The sequence below is a fragment of the Limanda limanda genome, chromosome 11 (assembly GCF_963576545.1).
Source record: "Limanda limanda chromosome 11, fLimLim1.1, whole genome shotgun sequence".
Classification (NCBI taxonomy): domain Eukaryota; kingdom Metazoa; phylum Chordata; class Actinopteri; order Pleuronectiformes; family Pleuronectidae; genus Limanda; species Limanda limanda.
In genome coordinates, this window is record NC_083646.1 from 25,476,577 (window position 1) to 25,490,426 (window position 13,850).

At 40.4% G+C, this 13,850-nt stretch overlaps 2 protein-coding genes across 2 annotated transcripts; one reads left to right on the forward strand and one right to left on the reverse strand.

Annotated features, from left to right (window-relative positions):
- Nucleotides 1-4,799: 4,799 nt before the first annotated feature.
- Nucleotides 4,800-5,642, reverse strand: LOC133014277 (hepcidin-like). The gene is made up of 3 exons (XM_061081473.1): nucleotides 5,448-5,642; nucleotides 5,283-5,360; nucleotides 4,800-5,104 (listed from the first exon to the last, which is right to left on the reverse strand). Exons 1-3 carry the CDS (start codon nucleotides 5,529-5,531, stop codon nucleotides 5,012-5,014), a joined length of 255 nt encoding a protein of 84 aa, XP_060937456.1. The 5' UTR covers nucleotides 5,532-5,642; the 3' UTR covers nucleotides 4,800-5,011.
- A 1,289-nt stretch (nucleotides 5,643-6,931) lies between these two features.
- Nucleotides 6,932-7,758, forward strand: LOC133014278 (hepcidin-like). The gene is made up of 3 exons (XM_061081474.1): nucleotides 6,932-7,109; nucleotides 7,197-7,274; nucleotides 7,453-7,758. Exons 1-3 carry the CDS (start codon nucleotides 7,026-7,028, stop codon nucleotides 7,543-7,545), a joined length of 255 nt encoding a protein of 84 aa, XP_060937457.1. The 5' UTR covers nucleotides 6,932-7,025; the 3' UTR covers nucleotides 7,546-7,758.
- Nucleotides 7,759-13,850: the final 6,092 nt, after the last annotated feature.

Consider the following 13,850-nt stretch of genomic DNA (forward strand, 5'->3'; position numbering starts at 1 on the left):
GTACAGGTCACCAAAGTTAATTTGCTTAGTTAATGTACTTAAGTACATTTTTCATGCATCTGTACTATATCTATACTTTGTACTCCACTACATTTTTACAGTATATTTCGTTACATGTTCACATTCTAAATGTGATCAGTAATAAGAGGGGAATCGGTCTACTGATCCAATCAGAGCTGTCCAGTAAGAACTGATCCCGCCTCCTCCAGGAGCAGCAGCATCATTGTTGAAGAAACGTCTAAAATAAATTCACAAGAGGTCGAGACTCAGCAATAATGATGTGGTAGACTGTTGCATCAGGAAATAGGATGCACTCAACAAATACCCTTCTTTTGATGTGGATTTAAGATTAAAAGGGCCCATATTTTACACCTTTCTGGGATTTAATTTGAGGTATTGGTACCCCCATGATGATATATCCATATCCCCTCTTCTGCTTCTCTCTGGTGCTCCAGACAGAACAGGCTATTTTCTGTTGCCTCATTAATTAGTTATGAGCCCCTCCTCTGACTGACTGAGCTTTGAGTGACATGCGACCAGGCCTATCATCTGTTTATTCTCGAACATTGAGGAACTCTCCGGTAAACACAAATGGCGACGACCACTGGGTTTGGAGGCTGGACTGATACCAGCTGTAACGAAGTTAATGTGGGACATTTTGTCTATTTGTAGTTTTAGTGTAGTAAAGTGTTGACTGTGATTACTTCCTCCACCACTGCAGGTAACCAAAAATATGGGAACCTTCTGTTATCTAGTCATTAGGTGCTATTGAAATAAATTTAAGGTCTGCCTTCCACACACAGTGAACAGTCACAAAATATTTGTTGATTCTTTCACAGAGAAATATTACTGAAATGTAATAAGCACCATGGAGATAATGGTAATTGGAATAGTACCTTGAAAATCATATATAAATCATGTAATGTTTCCAGTTAGAAACATTTTTAGGTAGATTCCAACAGATGTGGACCTCTTTGTGTTGTTTGTTGACTTACATGTTCATGTGAAGCAATCACACAGGCCAGCAGAGATAACATTAAACACACGACAAGGTCAAGGTTCAGATGGGGATTTCTATAATTGCTCATTTTTTTCGGATGACCCTTGTTAGATTATGCCTTTAGACTAATAACAATAAACATGTTTGTTTTAGTCATTTTTAGTTTTGGTAATTGAAGCTTTTGTTTTGAAGGAACTTGGCACCAGGTGATATTTTATATATGGTTAGGATGCATAGACAGCCAGGCACCGGGAAGGGTTCATGTTTTTTGTTCTAGTGCAAGAGAGACAGCAGACACCATTGTTTTTTTTGGTTTGGTTTATTTAAAAAAAAAATTAACAAACAAACAAAACATGATGCCTGCATGGACAATTAACTTATTCCCTGCTTAAGATTTACTCGAGTTCGAGTTTTTATTCTTTCGCTTTCCCTTATTTTGGTGTCCATAAAAGCAAGTGGATGCATTGATGTTTCAAAAACACGAAGAACGAGATACAAACTGTCGATCTTCCTGGAACTTTCATGCACAACAGCAAAACATGAAAATCATGCAGATGGAAGTCTGCTGATCAAAGAGCTCTCATTGGACCGTAGGGACACTATGAACTTTCCCTGCATCAACCTTTACTTGCCTTTGGCCGCAAGTTGTGTCGGACTCTGGCACGACATATTGCAGCATCATGCATCACGCTATGAGTCACAGCTATGACCATGACAGTTTGATGATTATCATGAACTATTGAGCTATCATACGGCCAATGAGCATACCTTTTTAAGATTTAAGAAGTAATGTGTGATTGAGCAGTTAACAAGAATTCCCATTGATGGTAAAATAGATATATTAGTTACATACAGAAATTGCTTAAAATCTTATATTTGTTATAACGGGGGTCATCAATAATAATAATAATAATATCTATAGCCTTAATTAATCTTTTAATATCTTATGTTTACATTTTATTGGTTCATGTCCACCATTACTGATGTGTAGTCTAATACTAACAGGTCAAGCAATTTTACATTGCTGGAGTGAATCCATGTATTCAATTCAACTCTCTTGCAGACAAAAAAAAGGTCCATATCCAGTGCTTAATTTGTAAATCACAAGGTGCCGGATCGCAAAGTACATATAACAGCGCAGGGGTGACGAGACGGGCACAGGTCCCGGAACGCATACAGAAAACGGTGCTGAAAAAAACATGCAAATGCCCATTGACAATGCTGTGGGACTTACAAGCCTTAATTTCAATTAATATCCATGGTATACATTTTATGACAATAATTTACAATTATTTTAGGCTATACAGCACAGGCAAATGCCCACATCAACACAGGTGGGACTTACAGTCAGCAATTCATTTCTCAACATAGATCTAACTAGTACAACATAAAAAATAAAAGTTCAAAGCTTACAATAAATCACATAAATCTTCCATTATTATTATTTAAAGATTGGCACGGCGGCCTATTAATAGACAGTATGCTCATCATATTTAGTCCAAAACACCCCACATCACGACCATGTCCGGATTCTCCTCCTCCTCCCTGTTTCAGGTTTTACTGCGTGTGTCTGTGGCAGTTCTGTGTCCTTTGGCCACCCCTGACCTCACGGACTGGATTGAATTTAGCCAGGGGGGGTCCAACAAGGAGTAAAGATGATATGGTGGATGTGAGCAGAGAGGTACGGTTGGGAGTGCACATTAAGTTCATTTGCGAAAATCCGCGCTCACATTCAGCACTCGCAATAGGAATGCTTTTGACAGCAACAAGTCACTCCATCAGTTCATCGGGGATGTCTTTTCCTCCGAGTCTCTGTGTTTTCTGTAGGCCCGTATGACTGCGCGCGGGTTGGTAATGTTAAAGCGCTGGCACAGCGACTCAACCTCAGTCTCTCCATACAGCGCACCTGCGTCTTCGGGCCAGTACTGTGCGTTAAGCACCTTCAGCTCCTCAATTAACTTGTTGCACAAGTTGCAAACACAAAAATCAAATGAGAGATTTATTACAAAACATCACATCAGCGGCGGTGTGTCTTTAGCCGCCGCCGCCCCCCCTGCCCTGGACGATGTAGCGAACCTCGTCCGCGGCGGACCTCTTGTCAGGGGGGGCGTGGCGGCGCCGGCCCACACAGGATTCGCGATCGACGTATTGGCCACTTGTAAGAAATCACTTTTTTTTTTGGCGTGACAAATTGGATGTGTGTCACACGCCGAAAGCGTGAGAGTTGTCAGCTCTGTATTCATATTTTTTTTTATACGAGAGGTACCGGATCAGCACAAATAATAATCAAATTAGTCCCGGAACACGGGCAGGCCAAAACCAAGAGGTGCCGGATCCAAGGCCACAGGCTTTGTTCACTGCCAATTTCGCAATGGCAAAATACACTTCACCAGGTCTAGTAACCCTACCTACAGTTAGAAACATCACCTGCATTAAATGATTCACTCTTCATACAATTAAAAGTATCCCTGTAATGGTTTGTATATAATACAGACCCAATAACCCCATCAATGTTAGAAGGGAAGGGTATTTTGCTGTTATTGATAATCTTAAATTCCCAATTGAAAAACATTATTTTGCAGAAGCTTTTTGGCCATAGAGTTTGCCCTCATAAAACATATTGCATATTTCAACTTGCATGTTTATGTTTTTTGTGTTTAATCTCTGGGCCATGTCTAGCTTTTCCTCATAAAAGGTTTATGAATTTCCTGTAATTTCAGTCTTTCCAAATATTTGGCGCAATAAGCTAAATCCCTCTCTCTTATGTCACTTATCTAATTTATTGATCACCGTTATGACCTGACACTCATTTCAAAAAGTTGTCATGACTGATATAGAAAACATTTAGGTGAAACAAGAATTAAAGACAAACCCTAAACATTTTCTTTAATAAAAATGAATAACTAGAAGAAACCAAAGATGTGTGAGATGTATCTGTCAGTAGTTTCAGTTGCGTTGTGTGTGTTTCATGAATGAAAAGATGTGGTGTGGAGTGTTGGATGGTAAAAGTAAATATAGGGTGTAAAGCAGCAATTCCCCTTTCTCTCTGACAAGGTCAGTGGAGAGTGCTCTCAAAGTGTATACTGGGAACAAGGGGTTCTGGGGTACTGGTGGGTTCCCAATGGAAAATGTTGATGAACATTTCAGTCCTGCAACGACGATGTAATGATTGTGATGCAGGGAAAATGCACCAAGTGGTATCCAAAAGTATTTTTTATCTTTCACATTATAGAAACGCGCCACAATTACAGAAAACGACAACAGAGGTGTTGGACACGTCCGGTTGTTGTTGCTGCCGATGTTTGGAGTTGGTCAATGGTTTATTTTAACATTGTGATGGCATGATTCAGATATTACTGCAGATGTCTAATGTTAACTCAACGTTGACGTTTGGCTTATTAATAGCCAGCCAATTCAAAAATATGAAATACAACAAAATACACACAATTAAACAAAAGGAGGTGTCCATCACTTTTAGTTGTCCCCTGGAAACACTTCCATTGCCGTTTTCTGTAATTGCAGCGTGTTTCTATAATGTGTTGTGTTGTGCGTAATGTGTTATGTTGTGTTGTCAAATTGATGAAGATGTTTTCTTACTTTGCTTGTGTTTTGTATATATACATATTACTAAAATAATAAATTAGAAGTGGTAAAAAAATGAATAACTTCCAGCACTGAAAATCATGCCAGTTTAATGCTTTCATGAACTACCTATAGATCCTCTCATATCTACACTAGGGAGTGGAAAATTATATTTTGAGAGTTGCGCATTGTAAAAACATATTCAAAACACAGTATATCAAAGAAGCATTGGCATTTATTGAAAATATACCTTAACAGAGAAAATATGTGGATGATACATCACATCTCTGAACACTTAACTACACCATGAACCAATGAGTAACACCATTAAACTATCACATGCTCTACCAGAAATATGTATATCGTTCAATGAACTTTAAGACAAAAGGCAAAACAATGAATATTTGATGGCTGTTGGAGCAGGAATCCTCAGAATTTGCAGCAGAGTCCACAGACACCAGCTCTGCAGCAGCCGCAGCAGAACTTACACTTAAAGCCACGCTTCTGTCTGTTGTATGGCATCTGTGTGAGAGACATGAGACATGAGGACACGTTCATCAGCATCATCATAACTTACTGGGTTTGTTTTCTCTGCTTGTGTAAACTGAGCTTCAGGGCACTTTTGTGACTAAAAGACAGTCACTTCCATCTGAAAGATCTGATGTGAATTGGTTTGATCCATTGAGTGAACTGAACCTACCATCCACGAGTCCACTGATGTCTCCTGATGTTCAGCAGCTGCATTGTCATTGCTCACTGCCTCCTCCAGCTCTTGTACCTGACAAATAAAGAATCAAGTCTCAGTATGTTGATGAGAGATTCATTGATAACAAGCAAATTAAATTATCTAAAGTCAGGTGCTTACCTCAGGAAAGTCGGCAGAGCTCTGCTGGATACAAATCAAGATGAGCACGGCGGCCACTGCGACTGCAACACTGAATGTCTTCATCTTTGAGAGTTTGACTGATTTAAGTTGAGCGTCAAAGCTGAGTCTTTGACTCTGCTGGTAACTCCTGTCAGCTCCTGTCAGTTCACCGGTCTGATGGTTGAATGTGCACTGTGCTGGTATTTATTCTGACTTAGGACACTGTTTCTTCATCACTGACAGTAATTACTCTGCCTGCTTTCAGGACACAATTCCCTGCATCCACACTGTGAAATCCTGCATTTGGGAAACTCCAGACTAATGCAAAAGTCTCTTTTGGCCCCATTTATGTAGAATTACAAAATAAAACATGGACTTTTTTCTCTTTCGCTGGGTTAATAGACCCCTTAAATTTTTCACCAGATCTGTCAAGTTTGTTTGGACATATTTATAAAACTATTGAAGATACATCATAAATGTTGATTCTTCACTAAACCTAGTTTTGGCCACACCTAAAGAATTTATATTGGAAAATTATGTCAAAGATTTCACAAAGCCTAACACATGGTCTGCCTGAGAGCTCAACGTACTGCAACGGACACAATTCCCTGCATCCACATTGTAAAATCCTGCATTTGGGAAACTCCAGACAAATGGAACAGAGTAGAGCACAAACATCAGACTTCCCTCAGACTCTGCACCACCACATCATGTTAGTTTGGACATAGTTCTCAAACTGTTGAAGATACATTTAAACTATAGATTCTCTATTGGACTCAAATGATGTCAGATATACACTGGTGCTACAAGTTTTCTCAAAGATGAATGAATGAAAAAACCCTACCCCCCTCTGAAACCCCATTTAAATCCACTAGATCTAGGTCTTTATTCGGAACTGCACCAAACTTCTCACTCACAGATATCAGTACCATAAATAGGTGTTTTTTTCAATCAAGATTCAAGAGTTATTCCATAATATATTTTTAAATGTAGTTAGGTGATGGTTAAAGGGATTTGAATCCATTAAACACTTCTGGAGTCTCAGCGGTAAACTTTGTTGCAGCAGAATCCGATACAATAGAAGTCAATGGTGAGACCTTCTTCATACGTAATGAAACAATGCCTTCATGCTGCTCCTGTGGTGTCATCCAAGTGTCCGCAAGCCCCGAAATAAATTTAAAAAAAAAACATTTATTATGTATCTTCAAAAGTTTTAGAAATATGTCCTAACAAACTTGACAGATCTGGTGAACAATAAGGGGTCTATTAAACCCAGGGAAAGAGAAAAAAGTCCATGTTTTATTTTGTAATTCAACATAAATGGGGTAAAAAGAGACTTTTGCATTAGTCTGGAGTTTCCCAAATGCAGGATTTCACAGTGTGGATGCAGGAAATTTTGTCCTTTCCTGAAAGCAGGCAGAGTAATTACTGTCAGTGATGAAAAAACAGTTTCCTAAGTCAGAATAAATACCAGCACAGTGCACATTCAACCATCAGACCGGTGAACTGACAGGAGCTGACAGGAGTCACCAGCAGAGTCAAAGAACTAAACAACTCAACTCAGTCAAACTCTCAAAGATGAAGACATTCCGTGTTGCAGTCGCAGTGGCCGCCGTGCTCATCTTGATTTGTATCCAGCAGAGCTCTGCCACCTTTCCTGAGGTAAGCACCTGACTTCAGATACTTTAATTTGCTTGTTAGACATGAATCTCTCATCAACATACTGAGACTTGATTCCTTCTTTATCAGGTACAAGAGCTGGAGGAGGCAGTGAGCAATGACAATGCAGCTGCTGAACATCAGGAGACATCAGTGGACTCGTGGATGGTAGGTTCAGTTCACTCAATGGATCAAACCAATTTACATCAGATCTTTCAGATGGAAGTGAATGTGTTTTATTCACAAAAGTGCCCTGAAGCTCAGTTTACACAAGCAGAGAAAACAAGCAGAGTAAGTTATGATGATTAAGATGAACGTTTCTTCATGTCTCATGTCTCTCACACAGATGCCATACAACAGACAGAAGCGTAGCTTTAAGTGTAAGTTCTGCTGCGGCTGCTGCAGAGCTGGTGTCTGTGGACTATGCTGCAAATTCTGAGGATTCCTGCTCCAACAACCATCAAATATGAATTGTTTTGCCTTTTGTCTTAAAGTTCACTGAACTATATACATATTTCTGGAAGAGCATGTGATCGTTTAATGGTGTTACTCATTGGTTCATGGTGTAGTTAAGTGTTCAGAGATGTGACTGTTTCACCCACATATTCTCTCCTTTAAGGTGTATTTTCAATAAATGTTAATGCTCCTTTGATTAACTGTGTTTTGTATATGTTTTTACATCCGTTCAGTTTTTACAACTCTCATAATATTATTTTATGTGCCCCAGTGTATATATGAGTGGAGCTTTTTGTGATGAGGGATGATGCTGTTGAGGCCTCCTGCCCCACATCTGTGTTATTGTGAGCTAGTCTGAGCAGAGAATAACCTCCTGCATGGTTTATGTGTAAATAATGACCAAAATATAATTAGTGTATGCAGATAATGACATCACAAGGAAGTTAACTTTTCACCTTTTGAATATAAAATGTCACAACATCATAAACTCCATAGACCTCTGCAAAAGCTGCAGCATATGCTCACTTCTCACAGTTATTCGTCCAGGTGATGAAGGAGAAAGTGAGTGATGTCTCTGTCTGATAGTGTGCAACATACATGTACATACACAGTATGGATGTTTGTGAACGAATGAATCACAAAACTGTAGTGTAAAGTGTTTTTTACAGTACAGTTTTTCTAGCATTACACTAGAAAAAGTGCAGACCATTTATTATTTATAATGGAGTCAAACACACTTTAATAGAGCTAAACACATTTTAACAGAGTTAAACCCACTTTAACAGAGGTAAAAATTACCGGTCAGCTACAATAAACCCAGTTAGACTAAATTCATTCAAATTGCACATTTGATATCCCAAAATAATTTCAAGAGGATTGCTGAATGCAGAGTTCATTTCCCTTTGAAACTGCATTGTAAAACTTTACAACTGGAAATGTTGTCACATACAGGCAACTTTTTATCTGTAGAAAATCATTACATAAATCCCTGTGTCCAATAATCCAAAATATAGAACAGTGCATCCAATTCTCAGGAATTTCCTACAATCCCCTAGCATCAGCCAGGCAGCCATGCAAGTCTGTTCCTGCTGCCCGTGATGAGGCAACAGCAGTGAGCATAAATATCAGTTTGTGATATTCATCCCTCAGACAGGAGAGGGATCTGACAGGAGACACAAAGACTGCAACGGTCAGGTCTAAAGATCAAGATATTCAGTGTTAAAGTTGCAGTGGGCGTGCTCTCCTTTATTTGCATCCAAGCAATTTTTGTCTTCCCATCCACTGGAGTAAGAGCCTTACTTTAAGTAATTGCATTTCCCTCTAAGCCATGTAGATATATACATAGATATACATAGATATACAAGCCATGTATATATATATATATATATATATATATATATATATATATATATATATATATATATATAGATAGATAGATAGATAGATAGATAGATATACATAAGATTCAGAGGTGTTGTACATAGATGTGCACAAATGATTAACACATGGAGGAGCCTACAAGCCATGTGCAGCATAGGAGGAGGCATCAGTAGAAACCTGGATGGTTTAACAGGAACTCATATGTGAATGTGTTGTGAATGATAGGAAAGACCCTGGATTGTCATGGTTATTATGTGAATGGATCAAGAACACATTATATGAAACAGTTGTAAATATTTGATGCTGTGCTGTATTGTCACATTTTAATTTAAATGTTGATTTATTTCTTTTTCATTGTGATCCATCATTATTCGACATTGTCACTGATTCTCCAGTCAGTATTTCACAGATTTTTATAAAGAAAAAAAAAACATATGCAGGGAACTGATCTATAAGTGTGTGAAATTTGGTGAAAGTGAATCAAGAAGACTGTTGAGTAGGTTCCTGCACCGGGTCGAGTATCAACATTTAAAAAAAGAATTGTGTCAGAGGTAAGAAATATTTTCTTTTTATAAATTCCTGGGTAGTCACACATTAAAATGAACCAAACATGGTGCAAAATCAGAAATAAGTATTACATCTCATTCTCAATCAGCTAACTTAGGCAGATGCAACAATTTATTTTACTGTGAGAGCCTATGACACTATCTTTGATCAAATCAGTTCCCGCTCAAATACTTTTCAATACTGACATTGAATTAGCCAGTACACCATAATGGATCTAAGGACAAAAATAGTCTGTCGTGAATATTTTCTCAGTGGCTTTGCTGCTTGTAAAAAGTGCTACAATAGCTTTTGATTGCTTCAAGCTCGTCCTGTCCTCACTGAGGAAACACACCGGACGCTGCAGGAGCACAGATGCTGCAAAAATGGACAGAAACCTTTCCAAGGACACAACTCAACCACCAAAAGGGGAGGACAAGGAGCTTATAAGTTATAACCCATTTGATGTGAGTGACTGAGTATGTTTAATTACAAGTCACAGGTCAGGTCGTGGGGCATATGTTAACAGGTCCAGATTTGACTTGTCTAGTTGGCAAAAATAGACCTGTGTGTATGCGCTTGGGCCATTCAAGTTATTACTGATATACAGCCAATAACACATAATAATACGCAGGCCCACATACTGAGCGTTGAGGAAGTAACATCCTCCACTGGCCTCTATCAAACAACACTCGAAATGTTATTTTCCAAGGGTGGTCTTCATGCTCACCACGCCCAATTCAGCCCTGCTGTACTTCTCTCATTCGTTCCGGTGCCGTACAGGGAGGTATGGCATCCGGCCATGGCATGCTATTGTGTTACTTTAAGCATGGCTGGATTGCACCGCACAAGTATAATGAGCACAAAGGTCAAATAAGCGGGCTGGTGTTAATTCAGTGAAGAAATTATTAGGGGACACTCAGATGGTCTCTGTGATAAAGTTATGAAACAACATGAGAGGTCAACACATGGAAGTCATGCAAGTGACAAGCAGAACAATGGCCAACGTGTGGTTTAAGCCTGCGTGATTAGGATTTAATTACCCACACACACGCAGAAGTGTGCGTACACAAAAAAATGCTCATTTTCTCGCACTCACACATGCACAGACTGCCAGTCTGGAGCCTGGCGGACTCCGGCTCTGATCCCACCCTCATGCAGCCTTGCAGGGGGCTGAGGATGGTGCCAGGCCTGCCTCGCGCCCAGACGGATGCCCGTTGTACTCCCCCATACCAACAGAGCTGCTGCCAAACCACACAAGGAGATAGTAAATGAGAGCAGAGGGCTCTGTTCAGTTTCCTCACACACACACACACACACACGTGCCATGTGGTTTATTTTATCTGACTCATACCCACACACAAAACACAACGCAGGCAGCCAGGCAGGCAGCCATTAGGGGCCTGTTCATTGGTGAACTCTTGTGTTTGAGCTCTATGAATCTTTTGTGCTACCATTTTTTGTAACATAATCTGAAGGGTTCGGGTGGTAATCTGAGAAATCAATGGGATGTTGCTGGGGGTTTTCCCAATATAAAAGTAGACACTTTTGACTGGATAACACTTAGATAGAGGCAATTAGAACTAAAAACATAGTAAAGCTGATGCTGAGAGGAAAAGTCATTAGGTTTTCAGTCAAGCGCCAGTCTTAAAGTTAAAATAAAGCTTGATGAAGGCATTAAAGGAAAAGTAAGGAGACCGAAGTTGTTTCAATTCTTCCTTAGGGGAAACGAATGCATCTACCAGATTTTATGGAAAATCAGTTGATAGTTGTTGAGACGTTGCACTAAAAACATCAGGGTCATGGGGTGCTAGGAGAATTTAGGTAAGGTCCCAAACATAGTCCATCTTTAGATACAGTATGCTGTATGTACTCTTCATCCTCTGGACACCAGAATGTCTGCACAGACTTTAACGACAAACGATCCACAGATTTCATCAGTTTGGACTGAAGCGATGGCTGAGTAACGCACTAGCAGACTGACCTTTGGAAACCCAGAGCGACACTGTTATGATAGATTTGTTCTTAAATTTTCTAAATAAAACAAAACAAAACAATGCAAGTCAATACACAAAGTCGTCATGATCCTCTTATGGTGCTGCTTATCAAAGCCTTTTTGTGGCTAACTCATAGTAATGAGACATTGTAATTAAAGGCCTTTACACTTTATTTTATCAATTCGTTCAATTCATCAAACTGTCGTACAACGAGTACGTCTATACAGAGCCACCATCTGTATAGAACAAAGTAGAGAAAATATGACATAGGTCGATTGACCAAATACATTGTTGTATAGGAGTGTTTTTTTCAGCATAAAGGTAAGGGGTGATGGATAATGCAGGGGCTGCAGAGATTTCCTTTCAATCACTCTATTTATAGTGTGTATCGCTGCCTGTATAGTCTTTGTTATGAATTTTTCACAGGCAAATATGCATTTTCATGTTTCACGCCATTGATACTTGTTTTAAATGGACATCCAGCACTCTGGAGTAGAACTTTGGATTGACTCTCTTTTAATGTTCCTCTTGATTAGATCCAGAGGGCCACATTACAAACTATATTGCCTGTAATATCTCATTTGACTGCAATTGTTTCAGACGCGTAACCGACAGATTAGTCATCACTTTCTACAGTTAATCACTTAAACCAGCAGCTGCAGCGCACGGAGTGTGAACCAGAGGCTCCACCGCAGGTCACACTCCACAGCAAAGGCTGGGAGCCATTCACACACACACACACACACACACACACACACACACACACACACACACACACACACACACACACACACACACACACACACACACACACACACACACACACATAATCAAGACTGGGAACCACTGTCATGAGGTCAAGACCTCCACTACAGCTGAGCTGATTAAACACGTTTCTACAACCCACACACTGCCCAATAAAATCTGCTGTGCTGAGGGATGATGACTGCCTCACACTCACTGGGAGCATCACTGGCTCCAGCCCAGCGAGCGAGACACGCTGCTGCTGCACGGCTCCACTTCCACCTACTCGACACGCCTTTGGGGAGCAATCAGCACGGCTTCTTGTTAGTAGGATAATGCCTGTTTGTACACGTGTATGTGTATGAATGAATATTTCCTCCCCAGACCCTCCACTTGGAGGCAAAGGTTGCTTCGGAAGCATGGCACTGCATAATCCGCTCCTGAATGAAGGCCGGGGGGGAAGATAAACATTCCAGGACAATGAGACCCTCCTTTACCCCCTGCTGTACTCATACCCACTTAAAATCTGCTTACCCACAATGCAACTCTTGGCTCAAGTGAATAATCCCCCACTCCGCTCCACCCACGCCCTCTCTTTCCCGCCGGATGTCGCGCTCTGCCACTACAGAATAACATATCCCCTCTCCTAAAAGTCACAAGTGTCAGCCATGGCTCAGATACAGCCCTTGTGGGCCCTTACTGAGCATATTATGTCCAATTCAACTGGTCTTAATATACTTTAATAAGACCTGTTTTTGATTAATTCTCCCTTGAAACCGGTAGTAACACGGCTACTAGGCACATATAAAAAACTGAATGAATGGAGTCAGGCTGCCAGAGTCCAGAGGGGGGGAAAAATGAATCCTTGTGGATTTGTCCTCACCAGCTGGCTCTTGAGCCCAATATAATGGTTGTGCCCATGGCTCTCAGAGCGCCAGTGAGAGAAAACATTTGCCCAGTCGGTAATGTGTTTAAGGTGCGCAGTATGATTCAGTTCAGGTCATAAAGTTTGCGCATGTCACATCCTGAGTGGAGGGACAGGGCCGCTCAGCGTATATCACCCTCATGAGAACAGGGACAATAGCTTTGTGTTGTGTTTGGATGTCAGCGGAGAATAAAAAGCATGGGGGTTAAATAAGCCGAAAAAAATACTTACACTACCCATAGGAAACACAACACTGTGTCTGTATAGAAACGCCTGTCTGTTCCATGTTATAAATGGTGATAAAAAAATGTCCCCTACTGCACCTGCTGTTATAAGGCCTAACCGCAGAAACACTACCACAGTGAATGACTCATAAATATTCTCCCATTTGTCGTCCTAGCGTGAAATAAAGTCAAACACAGCATGGTGATATTAATGCACAAAGTGAACATTAAGACCATGAATCTTTTCCCCTTCCTGCCGGAGGGGTGAGGCAGATGTGGAGCGGCTTCCATGGCTGTGATCAGCATCCACAGCGCAGCTTCCTGCACTTCTAGCACTGCAGCGCAAATGTTACTGCAGCAAAGCAAATAACTGTCACAGGCAGTTAGCTTTTATTGAAGAACATATTTATTTTGGGGATTAAGTTGTTTCCCAGCAACTCCAAATGACACCAAAATCTGCGTGGAGAGTTGACTT